The sequence below is a fragment of the Mustela nigripes genome, chromosome 2, assembly GCF_022355385.1.
Source record: "Mustela nigripes isolate SB6536 chromosome 2, MUSNIG.SB6536, whole genome shotgun sequence".
Classification (NCBI taxonomy): domain Eukaryota; kingdom Metazoa; phylum Chordata; class Mammalia; order Carnivora; family Mustelidae; genus Mustela; species Mustela nigripes.
In genome coordinates, this window is record NC_081558.1 from 26,523,882 (window position 1) to 26,536,276 (window position 12,395).

The 12,395-nt window shown below is 50.6% G+C and overlaps 1 protein-coding gene across 1 annotated transcript; it reads left to right on the forward strand.

Annotated features, from left to right (window-relative positions):
• Positions 1-801: 801 nt before the first annotated feature.
• Positions 802-4,407, forward strand: LOC132010423 (protein ATP6V1FNB). The gene is made up of 2 exons (XM_059388290.1): positions 802-1,324; positions 3,705-4,407. Exons 1-2 carry the CDS (start codon positions 802-804, stop codon positions 3,821-3,823), a joined length of 642 nt encoding a protein of 213 aa, XP_059244273.1. The 3' UTR covers positions 3,824-4,407.
• The last annotated feature ends 7,988 nt before the right edge of the window (positions 4,408-12,395 follow it).

Here is a 12,395-nt window from a genome sequence, read left to right on the forward strand (position 1 = left end):
CTCCAGCCCAGCGCCTAGCACAGAGTAGCCCGGGTGTGCCCTGGGCTGGCACATAGTTCCTGCAAGTCTCCCTTCCCTCACCTGGAAAGGAGGTTAATGAGAGCCCCAGCAACCGAGGAGGGTGGTTTCAGGCAGAGGGTGCTCAGCACAGCAGCTGGCACTGAGCAGGGCCTTGTGAACAGCGGCTGCCTCCATCCACGCCAGGCACTGTTCCAAGTTCTTCTACCCTGGCCTGATGTCATTCTCGCGAGTCCAGAAGTAATTCCCGCTGACATTCTGATGTTTCAGTGATGCCAGGTAAGCTCTCCTGTGTCAGCGCCGTGTCTGAGGAGTTGGGGGTCCAGAGTTTCCATGGCAACCCCCCAGCCATGTGTCCAGAGCATCCTTAGAGTGGACCCTGGGCCTCCCTTGGGACCTCCCTGGGTGCCTGGTGCACGGTAGGTTTGCGTCAGGGTTTGCCGAATGGACTAGAGGCTCGGGCACCCTGTGAGCCTCCCTGGGACCCTCTGGGTGTGGGGGGTAAAGGCTTGGGCCCCGAGTCCCTCTGGGGCAGAATACAGCCTCCTGCCAGGCACACTGGGTGGGCTGCAGCCAGCCCTTGCTCCCTTTTCCAGCCTGGTCTGTCCTGCTGCCTGCGAGTGGCCCCCTGAGCAGCCCAGCCCCTCCTCTCCAGCGGGGCCTTGGCAACCCAGCCCTCATTGGCTGCACGTAACCTTGGAGACGGGTCCCCGCAGAGCAAACAAGCCACAGGGCTCCGGGCAGAATGGTTCCTCCCTCCTCACCCTGTCCCCTCCCACTGCCATGAGGGATCTCTGCACCACCCAGAGCCAAGCCTACTGGCAAGAGCGCATCCAGAAGGAGACCACAGCCCGGGTCACCTGGAAGATCAACTATGGCCACAAGTACCTGAAGGAGGGGCCCATGCCCAGGAAGCGGCTGCAGCGGGCCCCCCTCAGGTTAGCCTTGGGAGCAGGGCCCTTGCCTGCCACCAGCGCCCCTGAGAGCAAGGAAATACGGGATGGATGGCCAGAGACCAAGGGGGTCCGGGATCAACTGTCCAAGGGAGTGGGAGTCCAGGGCCCCCCACCCAAGGGAGAGAAAGCCTGGGAGGCCCAAAGAGCCCCTCGGGGGCCAGCAGTCCAGACCAGGCCAGGGGGCTTAGAAATGAGGCAGGTCCCCGCCTGCACCTTGCGGCTGCTCTTCCAAGGCATCTCCCACGACGGCCAAGGCCGGGCCTCGTACCTCCGTGAGCGGCATCGGCAGAAGCCAGAGGAGAAGTTTCTGTACCCGGTCTTGTCATCCTGGGAGTACGGCTGGCACATGGGTAAGGGCTGCCACCATCTTGCCACTCCAGGCCTCTACTGGCAGGCCTGGCCCTCCCCTCCCCCACCCCAGCCCTGTCCTTAATCACCCTGCAGGCAACAGCCTATCCCTCGGTCTCACCCTTCTCAGAGCAGGCCCCACGCCTTCACACCTTCGGGCCTTTGCACATTTTCGTTGCTCCACTTGGAATGTACCTCCTGCCTCTTCCTCTGCTTGCTAACTTTCCCATGTCACCTCCTCTGGGAAGCCCTCCGAAAGTCCTCCAGGTAGATTTGAGTCCACCCTAGTGCTTATCCAGCTTTCTGTGTCTACAGAAGCCCTGGGCCCCCTGTGTCACCATTCCTCAAGTATCCATCTGGTCTAATGAGCCTTTTGGGTTCCAGAAATTCTTAGTTAATTTTATTAAGGCCCTCCCAGCCCCCAGCTTGGGGATGGTACTCCGTGACCATGGAATGAGTGAACAAATGAATGAAGGTAGACTAGGGAATGAGGCCTTGGTTTGGAATCAGGAAGTGCAAGTTCAAATCCTGGCTCCTCCCCTTGGGAGTTGTGTTGAGCTCAAGCAAGAACCTTAACATCACTGGACCTCAGTTTCCACATCTGAAAAATGGGACTATACTAGTACCTGTCTTCCTGTGTCACAGAATTTTGGGGAAATCAAATGGGAAAGCACCCTGAACAGAAAGTTTCCTCACAAAATCCTCATGCGGTGGAGAGGACATTCATTCATCTGACATGCGATGCTTTCATTCTGGAAAGTCCAGCAAGGGAGATCTGGAGTCACTAAATCCCAGCTCTGCCCCAACATGAGTTAGCAAATGAACAACCATGGAAGAGGGACTCAGTTTGAAATGAGAGTGCCTGGGTTTGGATTCTGGTCTGTTGATTTATTCACTCGCTCAACAAAGATTTAGTGAGCGCTTGATTTATGTCAGGACCTTTGTGTCCCTGGGGATATGGCAGAGCTTGTGAGGGTTCAGCCTGTAGAAGGAGATCTGTCGAGAAAAGGAGAGGAAGACGCAGGGGCTCCTTGGTGGACAGGTGGTCAGGGAAGGCCTGCTGGGACAGGATGCTGGAGCAGAAGCCTGAGGTGTTTCTACTTCATCCGATTCTTCCGAGGAGGGCCTGACTCCCTGGGCCCACAGAGCGAGTCTCGGTTCCTGCACTACACCCCCCTTCCTGCTCCCCCTCTCCTCCTCCTGCCTATGGGTCTATGTCTCTGCCCGTGAAGCCACTGCCAGGCAAGGGCCACCAGACCAAGCAAACAAAACTACAGGATGCCCAGTTACATTTGAGCTTCGGATAAACAATAATTTATTAGTCTAAGTATGTCCCAGATATGGCACAGAACATACTTAGACTAAAAAATTGCCGTTTATCTGAAATTCAGCCATCACTGGGCATCCTTTACTTCATCCACAATCCGAATACTGGAGCCGGGGGGAGCTGCTCCTGGATGCCTCCTGTGTCCTAGGGCACTCCTAGGTTCAGGGCCAAGACTGAAGACTGGTTCCCTCCATGGTCGTTCTGCTTAAGCTCCCGGTTGCTCCTGAAATCTCCTGAACATTCTGTAAGATTCTGGCCTCATGCCCCCTACCCTGACCAGTTCAGGGACTAAATGAGGAACAGATGAGAGAACTTCTGTGGACCATCTCTCTCCATCCCCCGACCCGGTTACAGACAGGAGCTGCATCATCCCGGAGGGTGGAGGGGGGAGTAGGGTGCGCTGCAAACAGCCATGGGGCAGTGGCGTCACAGGCATCATCTGGACCCCAGCTGGATTGTCCCCAGATGCCCTTTGACACATAGAGAGTACCAGTCTAGTGCTTGGCACATAGTAAGTGCTCAACAGATGGTAACTGGTATTATTATTATTATTATTATTAATTCAGCAGCCAGGACTTACTGCCTGTGGGCATCTGGGAGCTGGTTCAGCCTTGGCGAGGACCCTGGAGACTCTCACTAAGAAGCTCTGGGATGATGGGGCTCTCACTAGACAAAAGGGAGAAATGGAATGAGGTTACCCCTTGTCGGTGTGGGGTAGGGATGGGAACAAAAGAGTCAACTGTTGGAATGACTTGAGCGCCTGCCACCCGTTGGGGCAGATTGTGGGCCCAAAGCCAATGTAGGGCCTTGAGGTCCCCATGCTACGTACGCCAGGTGTACCATGTAGTTCCTGGTTGCTAAGAAGGAACAGGGGAGTGAGGGAGGGATCAAGGGGCACAGGGGCAACCGCTGCCCCCAACTGTTCAGAAGTACTTCAAGGTTTTAACTAGAGCGACTGTAGCCGGTGTCCCTGCTGGCTCTCGGCCCTCCCGGCTGGGCCAGGGCTGGCGGGAGGAACGTGGCCCCACCTCAGCCAGGCCTTTGCTGTGTTCCAGGGGACATCATGAAGGCCACCAGGGCTCCAACGTATGCCAGGTGCCAGCCCATCTCAAAGACCTTTTACATCAAGAGTAGCGTCTTCCATTTTCCACGGCGAACAGACCAGCTAAGCTGAGCTCAGGTGGGGCTCAGAGGCTGCTCCTGCCTTCTCCTGCAGTCTGTCCGGACCCCGCTGCGCAGAGACGCTGCCGCTCCACCCACCTTCCCTCCGTTTGTCCGGCCCTGCCTTCTCCGCGGAGCATGAGGGGACATGAGTGCTTTTCTCTACCTCTGGGACTCAGGGTGGCCCACCTGCAGCCTCTTGGATGTCCTCAGGGACTTCAGCTCCTTGCACAGCCCTGCCCCCACCATCACCAGCCAAGTGTGGGGTGCTCGCTGCCCTCCCAGTGTCCCAGCAGCAGAGCAGGAGGCAGAGCAGAGAGAAGTATCTCCCTGTCTTGACTCTCTCTATATTTCAGTGAAGGGACCCACAGCCGAATCGCTTGGTCCCAGTGTATCCCCCAGTTCAAGGAGGAAGTGGTTTCTATGTTTACTTACTATTTCTCTCACTGTCCCCCACCTCCACCCCGAAGTACCTGCATGGGTCAGGTTTGCCTTGTTTTTGTAGCAAACAGCCACCACCTTTATTGCTTTAACCAATAAAGGCATATTCGTGCAGCACGGTGCACTCTGATGGCCAGTGCGCCGCCTGTCGCCTGCCGCCTGCCAACCTGGGGAGCCGAGCCACTCCCATCTGCTGGCTCTGCCATCTCCTAGGGCTTCAGGGTCTTTCCCTGAGTCTCTCTGCATCCAGCTGAGGACAAGGGAAGAGACAGAGTCTGGGGAGAACACACCCATTCTTAACTGCCTTGGTCCGAAACGGACCAGTGTCGCCTCCCGTCACGTCCTGTTGGTGAGAACTCATTCCATGACTTCTAGGTGTGTGAAGGCTGAGAGAGTTGTGTCTCTTCTGGTCAGCCTCTCAGTACAACTTCACAGACGAGCCAGGCTCCCTACAGCTGGGATTTGAGCTAATTGGCCTGGCTTTCCCTCATCGACTTCAGGAAAGTTCTGGAGTGGGGAAGAGCAAGAGGCAGAGGATGTGAGTGAGGGCCAAAGTGTGCGTGTGATTCAAATGGAATTCACACTTTGGCTTTGCATGCACACCAGAGGTGCTTGGCAACAACCTGCTGAATGTACTCAAATACCAAAGAACACCCTGGATTCCTCCAGGGGCCATGTGATTGCAACAGCCATGGATCTGACTGCTCCTGTGGGATCAGGGGCCACACCTTCTGGGAGTTCACAGTGCAGACTGAGAAGGGCTTGTGATGGGGAAGGTGGGCACTTTGGGAGCACAGAGGAGACACTGAAGTCAGCATGGTGTGAAATTGATTTAAGTGATGATTTTCTCAATTCTCTCAAGGAGGGGACTCCGTAGCTAGCACCGTTCTAGAGGCTCGGGAAAGAGATTCATTACAAACAGTGAATGTCCCAGGATGTTAGGCTTACTTCTTCTGAGGAATTTATTTGTGTATGTATTTAACAAAACTCCAATGTGGCATTTACTATGTACGGGCATTTTTCCAAGGCTGCACTGTGGCAATCGGTAGGCATAAGCCACACCGGTCCATTGAGCCCTTGAAATGTGTTGTAAGCATAAAAGATACACGAAAACTTGAAGATTTAATATGATAAAAAAGGTAAACTATCTAATGATTGTTATATTGAGTTACATGCTGAAAAGACAAAGTCTGTCATTTCAGACTTGGATGCTGGATTAAACCAGCGATTGGCAGACTTTCTCTGGAAAGGACTAGTTGTATTTTCCACTTGGGAGCCATCCAGTCTCAACTCCACAGCTACTCAACTCTGCAGTTACAGGGTAAAGGCAGCCATAAATAATACATAACCAAATGGGTGTGGCTGTGTGCCCGTAAAGCTTTATTTAAAAAAATAGGCAGTGGGCTCGACTTGACCTACAGGCTGTCATGTACTCACCCCTGGGTTAAATAAAATATATTATTCAAATTACATTTACTTGTTTATTTATTTATTTATTTTTGCTTTTCTTAATGTGGCTAATAGAAGATTTCAGATTACATTCGGCTCACATGCTATTCCTACTGAACAGGCTGATCTAAGTACTCTATGAATATTAACTCTAGGGATAACTGTTACCCTGAGGCGGGGGTGGGGGGTCGGGGAGTGTGTGAAATCTGCTGACAACCTAAGAAAAGAGCATGCATTGGCTCCTTAGCCTGGCTGCCAAGGGGTGGAACCCAAGGCCAGACTAGCTCGTGGCTGCTTCCTGGGAATATCCCAGTCTGTACCCTCTCTGTAGGTTCATCCTTTGATTAAAAGGAAGTCCCCAGAAAGACCACCAGGTGGTGCTGTCAGACCACAGAACCTGGCAGTTGGCCTGCAGAGACCTGGGCTCTAGGGCTGGGGTTGACCATTCACCTGCCGTGTGGCCTTGGACCTCAATTTTCTGACCTATAAAATGGGGTCAGACTGGCCTAGTGGAAACATGACCTTTTAAGACAGACTGACCTGATTTGAGCTTTGACTCCACCAGAGCCACAGGATGACTATCATGGTCCCCAGGCATTTTGCCTTCGTGCACCCCTTCTTCCATAGAAAAATATTAAAAGTTATATTTAAACTCTGTTGGTATAAGCACAAATATCTTAATATTATATATTAAAATATCTTTCCTCAACCTAAAACTTTATCTTATTCCTTCTTATTCTGAAAGAAAACATTTCTGTGGCCCTTAAAACTATCATAAGCCCTAAGCCCAGAGGCTACTGGGCCTCTGGGAGAGTCACACGGGACTCCACTACTCACCAGCTGTGTGACCATGGGCAGGTTATTCAACCTCTCTGGGCCTCAGTTTCCTCATTTATGAAATGGAGATGACAACAGACCCCACGTTTTTAGAGCCATGGTTGGAATTTAGTGAGAGAGTATATACCATGACTATGAGTGGCAGCTATTATTTCTTCTTATTATTTATTATCTTTAAGGATATATTCAGCTCTAACCTCTATGAAACTACTAAAGTATCTCAAACAAGTAAGAATCTCAAAATACATTAAAAAAAACACTTTTTTTTTAAGCTTCCAGGCTCCTTGGTGGGGGAAGTAGGAGAATTTCCCAGAGAAAAGTGTGTCAGCAGAAGTTTTTGCAATGGCAAACACAGATTTTTTTTTTTTTTTCTCCTGCCATCAGGGAACTTATGAGGGAGGAACATGGGCTTGCACCAAACAGCTTGACCCTGGGCCCCTGGAAAATATGTGCCGGTGGGCAAGTATTTGTTTGGGAAAGGTGTGTGAGTGTGTGTGTGTGTGTATGTGTGTGTGTGCATGTGACATTCATCTTAGAAAAAAGGAGACTTGCATGGAGTTTTGAAGGCTATGAAAGCCTCTAGCCTATGGAGACAGGAACATCATGTTTGCAGGAAAGAGGAACGAAGAGGGAAGGGTGCTTTAGGCTAAGGGAATAGTATGTGAAAAAGTCTGTGGGACGCACCTGGGTGGCTCAGTGGGTTAAGCCTCTGCCTTTGGCTCAGGTCATGGTCTCAGGGTCCTGGGATCGAGCCCCACATGGGGCTCTCTGCTCAGTGGGGAGCCTGCTTCCCCCCTTCTCTCTGCCTGCCTCTCTGCCTACTTGTGATCTCTCTATGTCAAATAAATAAATAAAATCTTAAAAAAAAAAAAAAGATTAAAAAAAAAAAAACGTCCAGGGTAGGAGGGTAGAGGTCAAGTTCAAGGTGAGGTTTAGCTGAATTTTAGTTCATCTATCCCTGGTGCCACCCCATTTTATATCCTTCAAATATTCTTTGAGAAACTTGAATACACTAGAAAGCAGGTCAGTTTTCTTTGTATTGTTTTGGTTTGGGGATTTTAATTTAATTTAATTTATTTTAATTTATTTGACAGAGAGAGAGAGAAAGAGAGAAAGCATGAGTTGGGGCAGCAGGCTGGGGTAGAGGAAAAAGCGGACTCTCCAATGAGCAGGGAGCCCGATGTGGGACTCAATCCCAGGGCCCTGAGATCATGACCCAAGCCGAAGGCAGACACTTAATGACTGAGCTACCCAAGTGTCCCAGCACTAAAATTTTTTAATCCCCAATTTGTACCAGCAGAAATCACTATCTTTGTAAGCTAGGTGTTTCCATCTGGAAGCATTTCTAAAAGAAAAATTACAACAACGTCCACTACTTTTCGCTCCAAAAAAAAAAAAAAAAAAAAAAAAAAAAATTGCTTTAAAGGATGACTATGAAAAGGCTTTTACCTTCTTAACAAGATGGCACAGTAGTGCCCCAGTGTTTCATTAACTCCACAAAAACTGTGAGTAGTGACTACGAAGACACAGCTTTGCCATCATAGAGGCTGACGATTGGGAGTGGGGGCAGACACTGAGCAACCAGCTGTACAGGTAATGAGGGTTAGGAAAGGGACCTGAAGAGCACTGTGGGAAGATGTAATGGAGGGTCGTAGAAAGACTGGGGGAAGCTAGTGAGAAAAGGCCTCCCTGACTGAGTGAGATTTAAGCTGAGTTTTGAGGAATGAGAAGAAATTAGCGAAGCGGATGGGGGTGATGGGGAAAAGGGGTGATGGGAGTAGGGGTGCCAGTGCAAAGCCCAGAAGCTGGGGAGAGCATGAAGAACTGAAGAACTACACGTTGTGGCAAGAAGGTGTAATGGTTGAAAGTGGAGTTGGAGAAGTAAGTGAAGGCCAAGATATACAGGGCTTCGATGAAAAGGACTGGGGTCTTTACCCAGAAGAGAAGTGGGGAGCCCTTGAGGGTTTTAGCAGGGAGGCAACAGCAGGAGATTTGCATTTTGGTAAATATATCCTGGTTGTTGGGAGGAGACCAGACTGTAGGGGGCTAGGGTGGGAGTGGTGGGACCAGTGCGGGGGCCGCTGATGCCACCCAAGGAGAGTCCATGGCTTGGCCTATGGCAGCCCCCTCGGCTCTTGGTCCCATGAGGCCTGATGTTTGTCTGCAGCTCAGTCTCAGTTACGTGGAGACTTTGGGAAGCAAGCGACCATCTGGCTAGAAAATGTCCCGTTGTTCCAGTCCATTCAGGGTACGCACTGTTTCCCACACTATTTTCTCAGAAGTGGCGTGTGCGTGCGTGCGTGCGTGCGTGCGTGCGTGCGTCTGTGTGTGTGAACGCGAGCGCGCGCGTGCCTGCGAACGTGCGCGCGCATGCGCGTTTGTATATTTGCGCAATGCTCCCTGCACGGCTCCTTGTTTTCTCGAGATTCCCTCAGTTTTATGGAATTCAGTAGCTTTCCTGAGTCCCGAAGCTTGAAACCGCTGGTGCCCGAGTTCTGTGGACCTTGGTTACCCGTTCCTTCTCCCAGATGTGACTTGTGAGTAAGCGACATGGGAATGTGGGCTCCTCACGGTGCCTCTGTCCTCAGGACCATGGGGTGGATGCCTTAATGGGGGAGACTCGGCAGCCGATGCAGGTGGAAACGTCTCTCACCCGCACACCTGCCTTGGCCAGACCCCTTTGCTCCCTCCAGGAGGGAAGACAGATGTGGCCTCTAGTCTGTCACCTTTTCCTTTCCTGGTTTGACAACTGTCCTTTATACTTGCCTTCTCCAATCCAAGGGAAAGATAGGAGCCAGGGCTGTGAATTAGAGAAGCTCCCGGTACTCCCCACCCCGGTCTCCCATCCCAGCAGGGACAGGAGGAGGAATACTAAACATTAACACAGAGGGGTCTCTGTGTTTGCGGCAGGAAAGGGTGTTGAATAGAAAGCGATAATAACAGGGCCTGGATGGAGACACATCTCCATGTCTCAAGTCTCACTTGCCGAAATGCTTTTTGTGGTCAAAGATAAAGCAATGGAACCTTAGTCTGATTCCTCATATGGCAACAATTCAAAGCAGTGAAATGAGAGACCTTTGTACCCAAAGACTGCAGGTGGGCCATCCTTTGATGGAGCAAGTCCTATTGTTAAAATCCAGCCTCCATCTTTGGAGGGCTTACCAAGTGTGAGGCACGTATTTGTTATGTTACATTCATTACTTAAACTTCATCTCTGAGGTTGGTTCTCTCATTAGCCTCGTTTTAGACATAAGGGAACTGAGGGCAAGTGGGCGGCTCAGAATCCCAGAGCTCCAAGGTGTTGCAGAGTATGACTCCAAAGTGAGCCAGAGTCCTGGATCACTCTACACTTCTTGTCCCGAAGCAGAGCTGGGAGAGTGAGTTCTGAAAGACCCGCGGATCCCCTTACCCAAGAATCCAACACTGCCACTGGATGCAATCAGCAAGAGGTTCTTTATTGTTACGCAGGCGCCTGCGGGTGGTCAGCGCGCGCCTGCGGGTGGTCAGCAGCTCCTGCTAGCTGAGCACACCAGGCTGGGGTAGTGCAGGATTTTTATGGACAAACAAGTTTCGGGAGGGGCTGAGCTGACTGATTGATAGTTTGAACAGGCATACTTGGCGTCAGTGGAGTGGATCAGGGGACCCACGTGCGAAAGCAGACAAAGCAATCTTACAGAAGCAGAACTGGCCGGTTAGCCCACGCATACGAATGAAAGCACTATCAGGATATTGAAGGCCTGGGTTACTATCAAGCCAAGGCCATTTTCCCTTTAATGAGGTCCTAACATAAAGACAATTGGGAGTCTCTCCAGGTGAAATGTTAAGGTAACTTCTTTGTTGTAAATCTCAAGGACATTTGCAAACCAAGGGAGACTCCTACCCTGCAGGACTGTGATTTCTGCAAGTTAACTATTTATAATGCTACACATATGGAGGGGAGCGGGTGAAGGGGGGGGTGCAAGGCGCCAGCTTTTGCTTTGTCCTCAGCCAGCCTCTTGCTCCTTAGAGTTGAGGGTTTAAGCAATTTTTCATTTCTTAGCAAAGCATTAGAAGCATTATTATACAGAAGCCAGAAACAGCTGGGTTAAACACAGATTTTCGCTATTCGTTATCCTGTTATGCTGCTTGCTGACTCCCTTATCTATCGTCAGCTAGCTACAGTTTCTCAGTTAGCATAAGCTGGTTATAAAAAGAATGTTAAAACTTATAGGCTATAGTATAATTCTGACCTGGGGTCCTTCAAGTTCAAGATCTGGTCCCTCGATAAAGAATGAAAGAAGAGTCTCATCCTCAGGTCACCTGGGAGCTTGTTGAAAAGGCAGTTCCTGAGGCACCTGGATGGCTGGGTTGGTTGAGCGTCTGCCTTAGCTCAGGTCATGATCTCAGGGTCCTGGGATTGAGTCCTGTGTTGGACTCCCTGCTCAGTGGGGAGTCTGATTGTCTCTTTCTCTCTGCCCTCCACCCCTGCTCGTGTGCATGCACGCTCTCTCTATATATATATATCATAAATTAATTAATTAAAAATAAAAATGCAGGCTCCCACCCTGCCCCCACTCCAAGCTTCTGAGACAGACTCTGGGAGCCTGGGACCTGGGATCAGCATAACAGGTCCTCTGGGATTCTGGTGCATACAAGTTTCAAACCCTCTGTACAAAGCCAAAGCTGAAAGGTTATACACACAAAGGGTATACCCTCCTTCCCCAAAATTTGCAAGGGTTCCTTGCCCCAGGCAGACCAGGTGACCCAGAGGGATGGGAGCATGTCTGTGGCTCTGTTAGTTTGTGACCAGAAAGAAACAGCCTCACTCCAGCCTCACTCCGTCTCTTCTTGTCTGGCAGAGTTTGCCCGGAATGGGAGCTGGCGGGGCCTGTGGCTCTGGGAAGCTGCTTCAGCGCAGGAATAGAGGGATGTCTTGTCACCAAGGAGGCCACAGGGTAGCAGAGACCAGCTCAGAACCATTGACAAGCTCACTTAGTGTCTGGCCAACTTTTCCCCACCAAGCACAGGGCTCTTGGCCCACTGTGCTACTGGCCTTTAGGGCAAAAGCATGATCCTATCCTCCAAAATATGCTCTTTTGGGAATTGCCTGCTTGACCATTTTGGACCTTAGAAACTGGAAGTTTTCCTGGGCCTGTGAGCCCTGTTCAGAAGGGATGACAGAAGCTTTATAGCCTTGCCACCTGCCCCCACCCCAGTTCCAACAAGAGCTCTGAGGGTCATTGGGTTTTTGGAGAGAAACAATTTTCCCATTTAAGCCAACCCCTTTTGATTTTATTCCCTTGCTCAGATGCAACCAAATTTTAAAAATCAGGCTCCTGGTTTCTTTCTTATATCAAAAGTCACATTGTCCCTGATATATTAAGGAAAATAATCAGGGGGTGGGACCCTGCTTATAGGATGCTAATGCTCTATTTTGGGGAGTCACTTAATGGTGCTGATTATTCATAGATTTTCTTGAACGAATGCATAAGCTGGTAAGAGGAGTTGCATCTGACACAGTCAACTAGGGGGTGGGGTCCCGGGGCAGCAATCCTTATCACTGCTTATGCTTTGGAATGCCTGCATATTTAGCCATGCCTAGGTACTATTTGAACAAAAGAAACAATACAAGAGAAAGCAAAGCCAAACAAACAAAAATGGTCACCATGGATACAGGTAAAATGGTGCTTCTCGGCAGGACTCCTCTGCAGCTCTTTGGTTGCAGAATGATAACAAAATCCTTGAGTCTCTGCCAGCCAGCTAGCCTCCTCAAAGCCTAGGAGGAGGGAGGCTTGGAACGTGCAGGGAAGGGGCAGTCCCGTGGGGCACCAAGTGCAAGGTGGGACAAAGGCAAGGCTGACATGATACCCCACAAAATA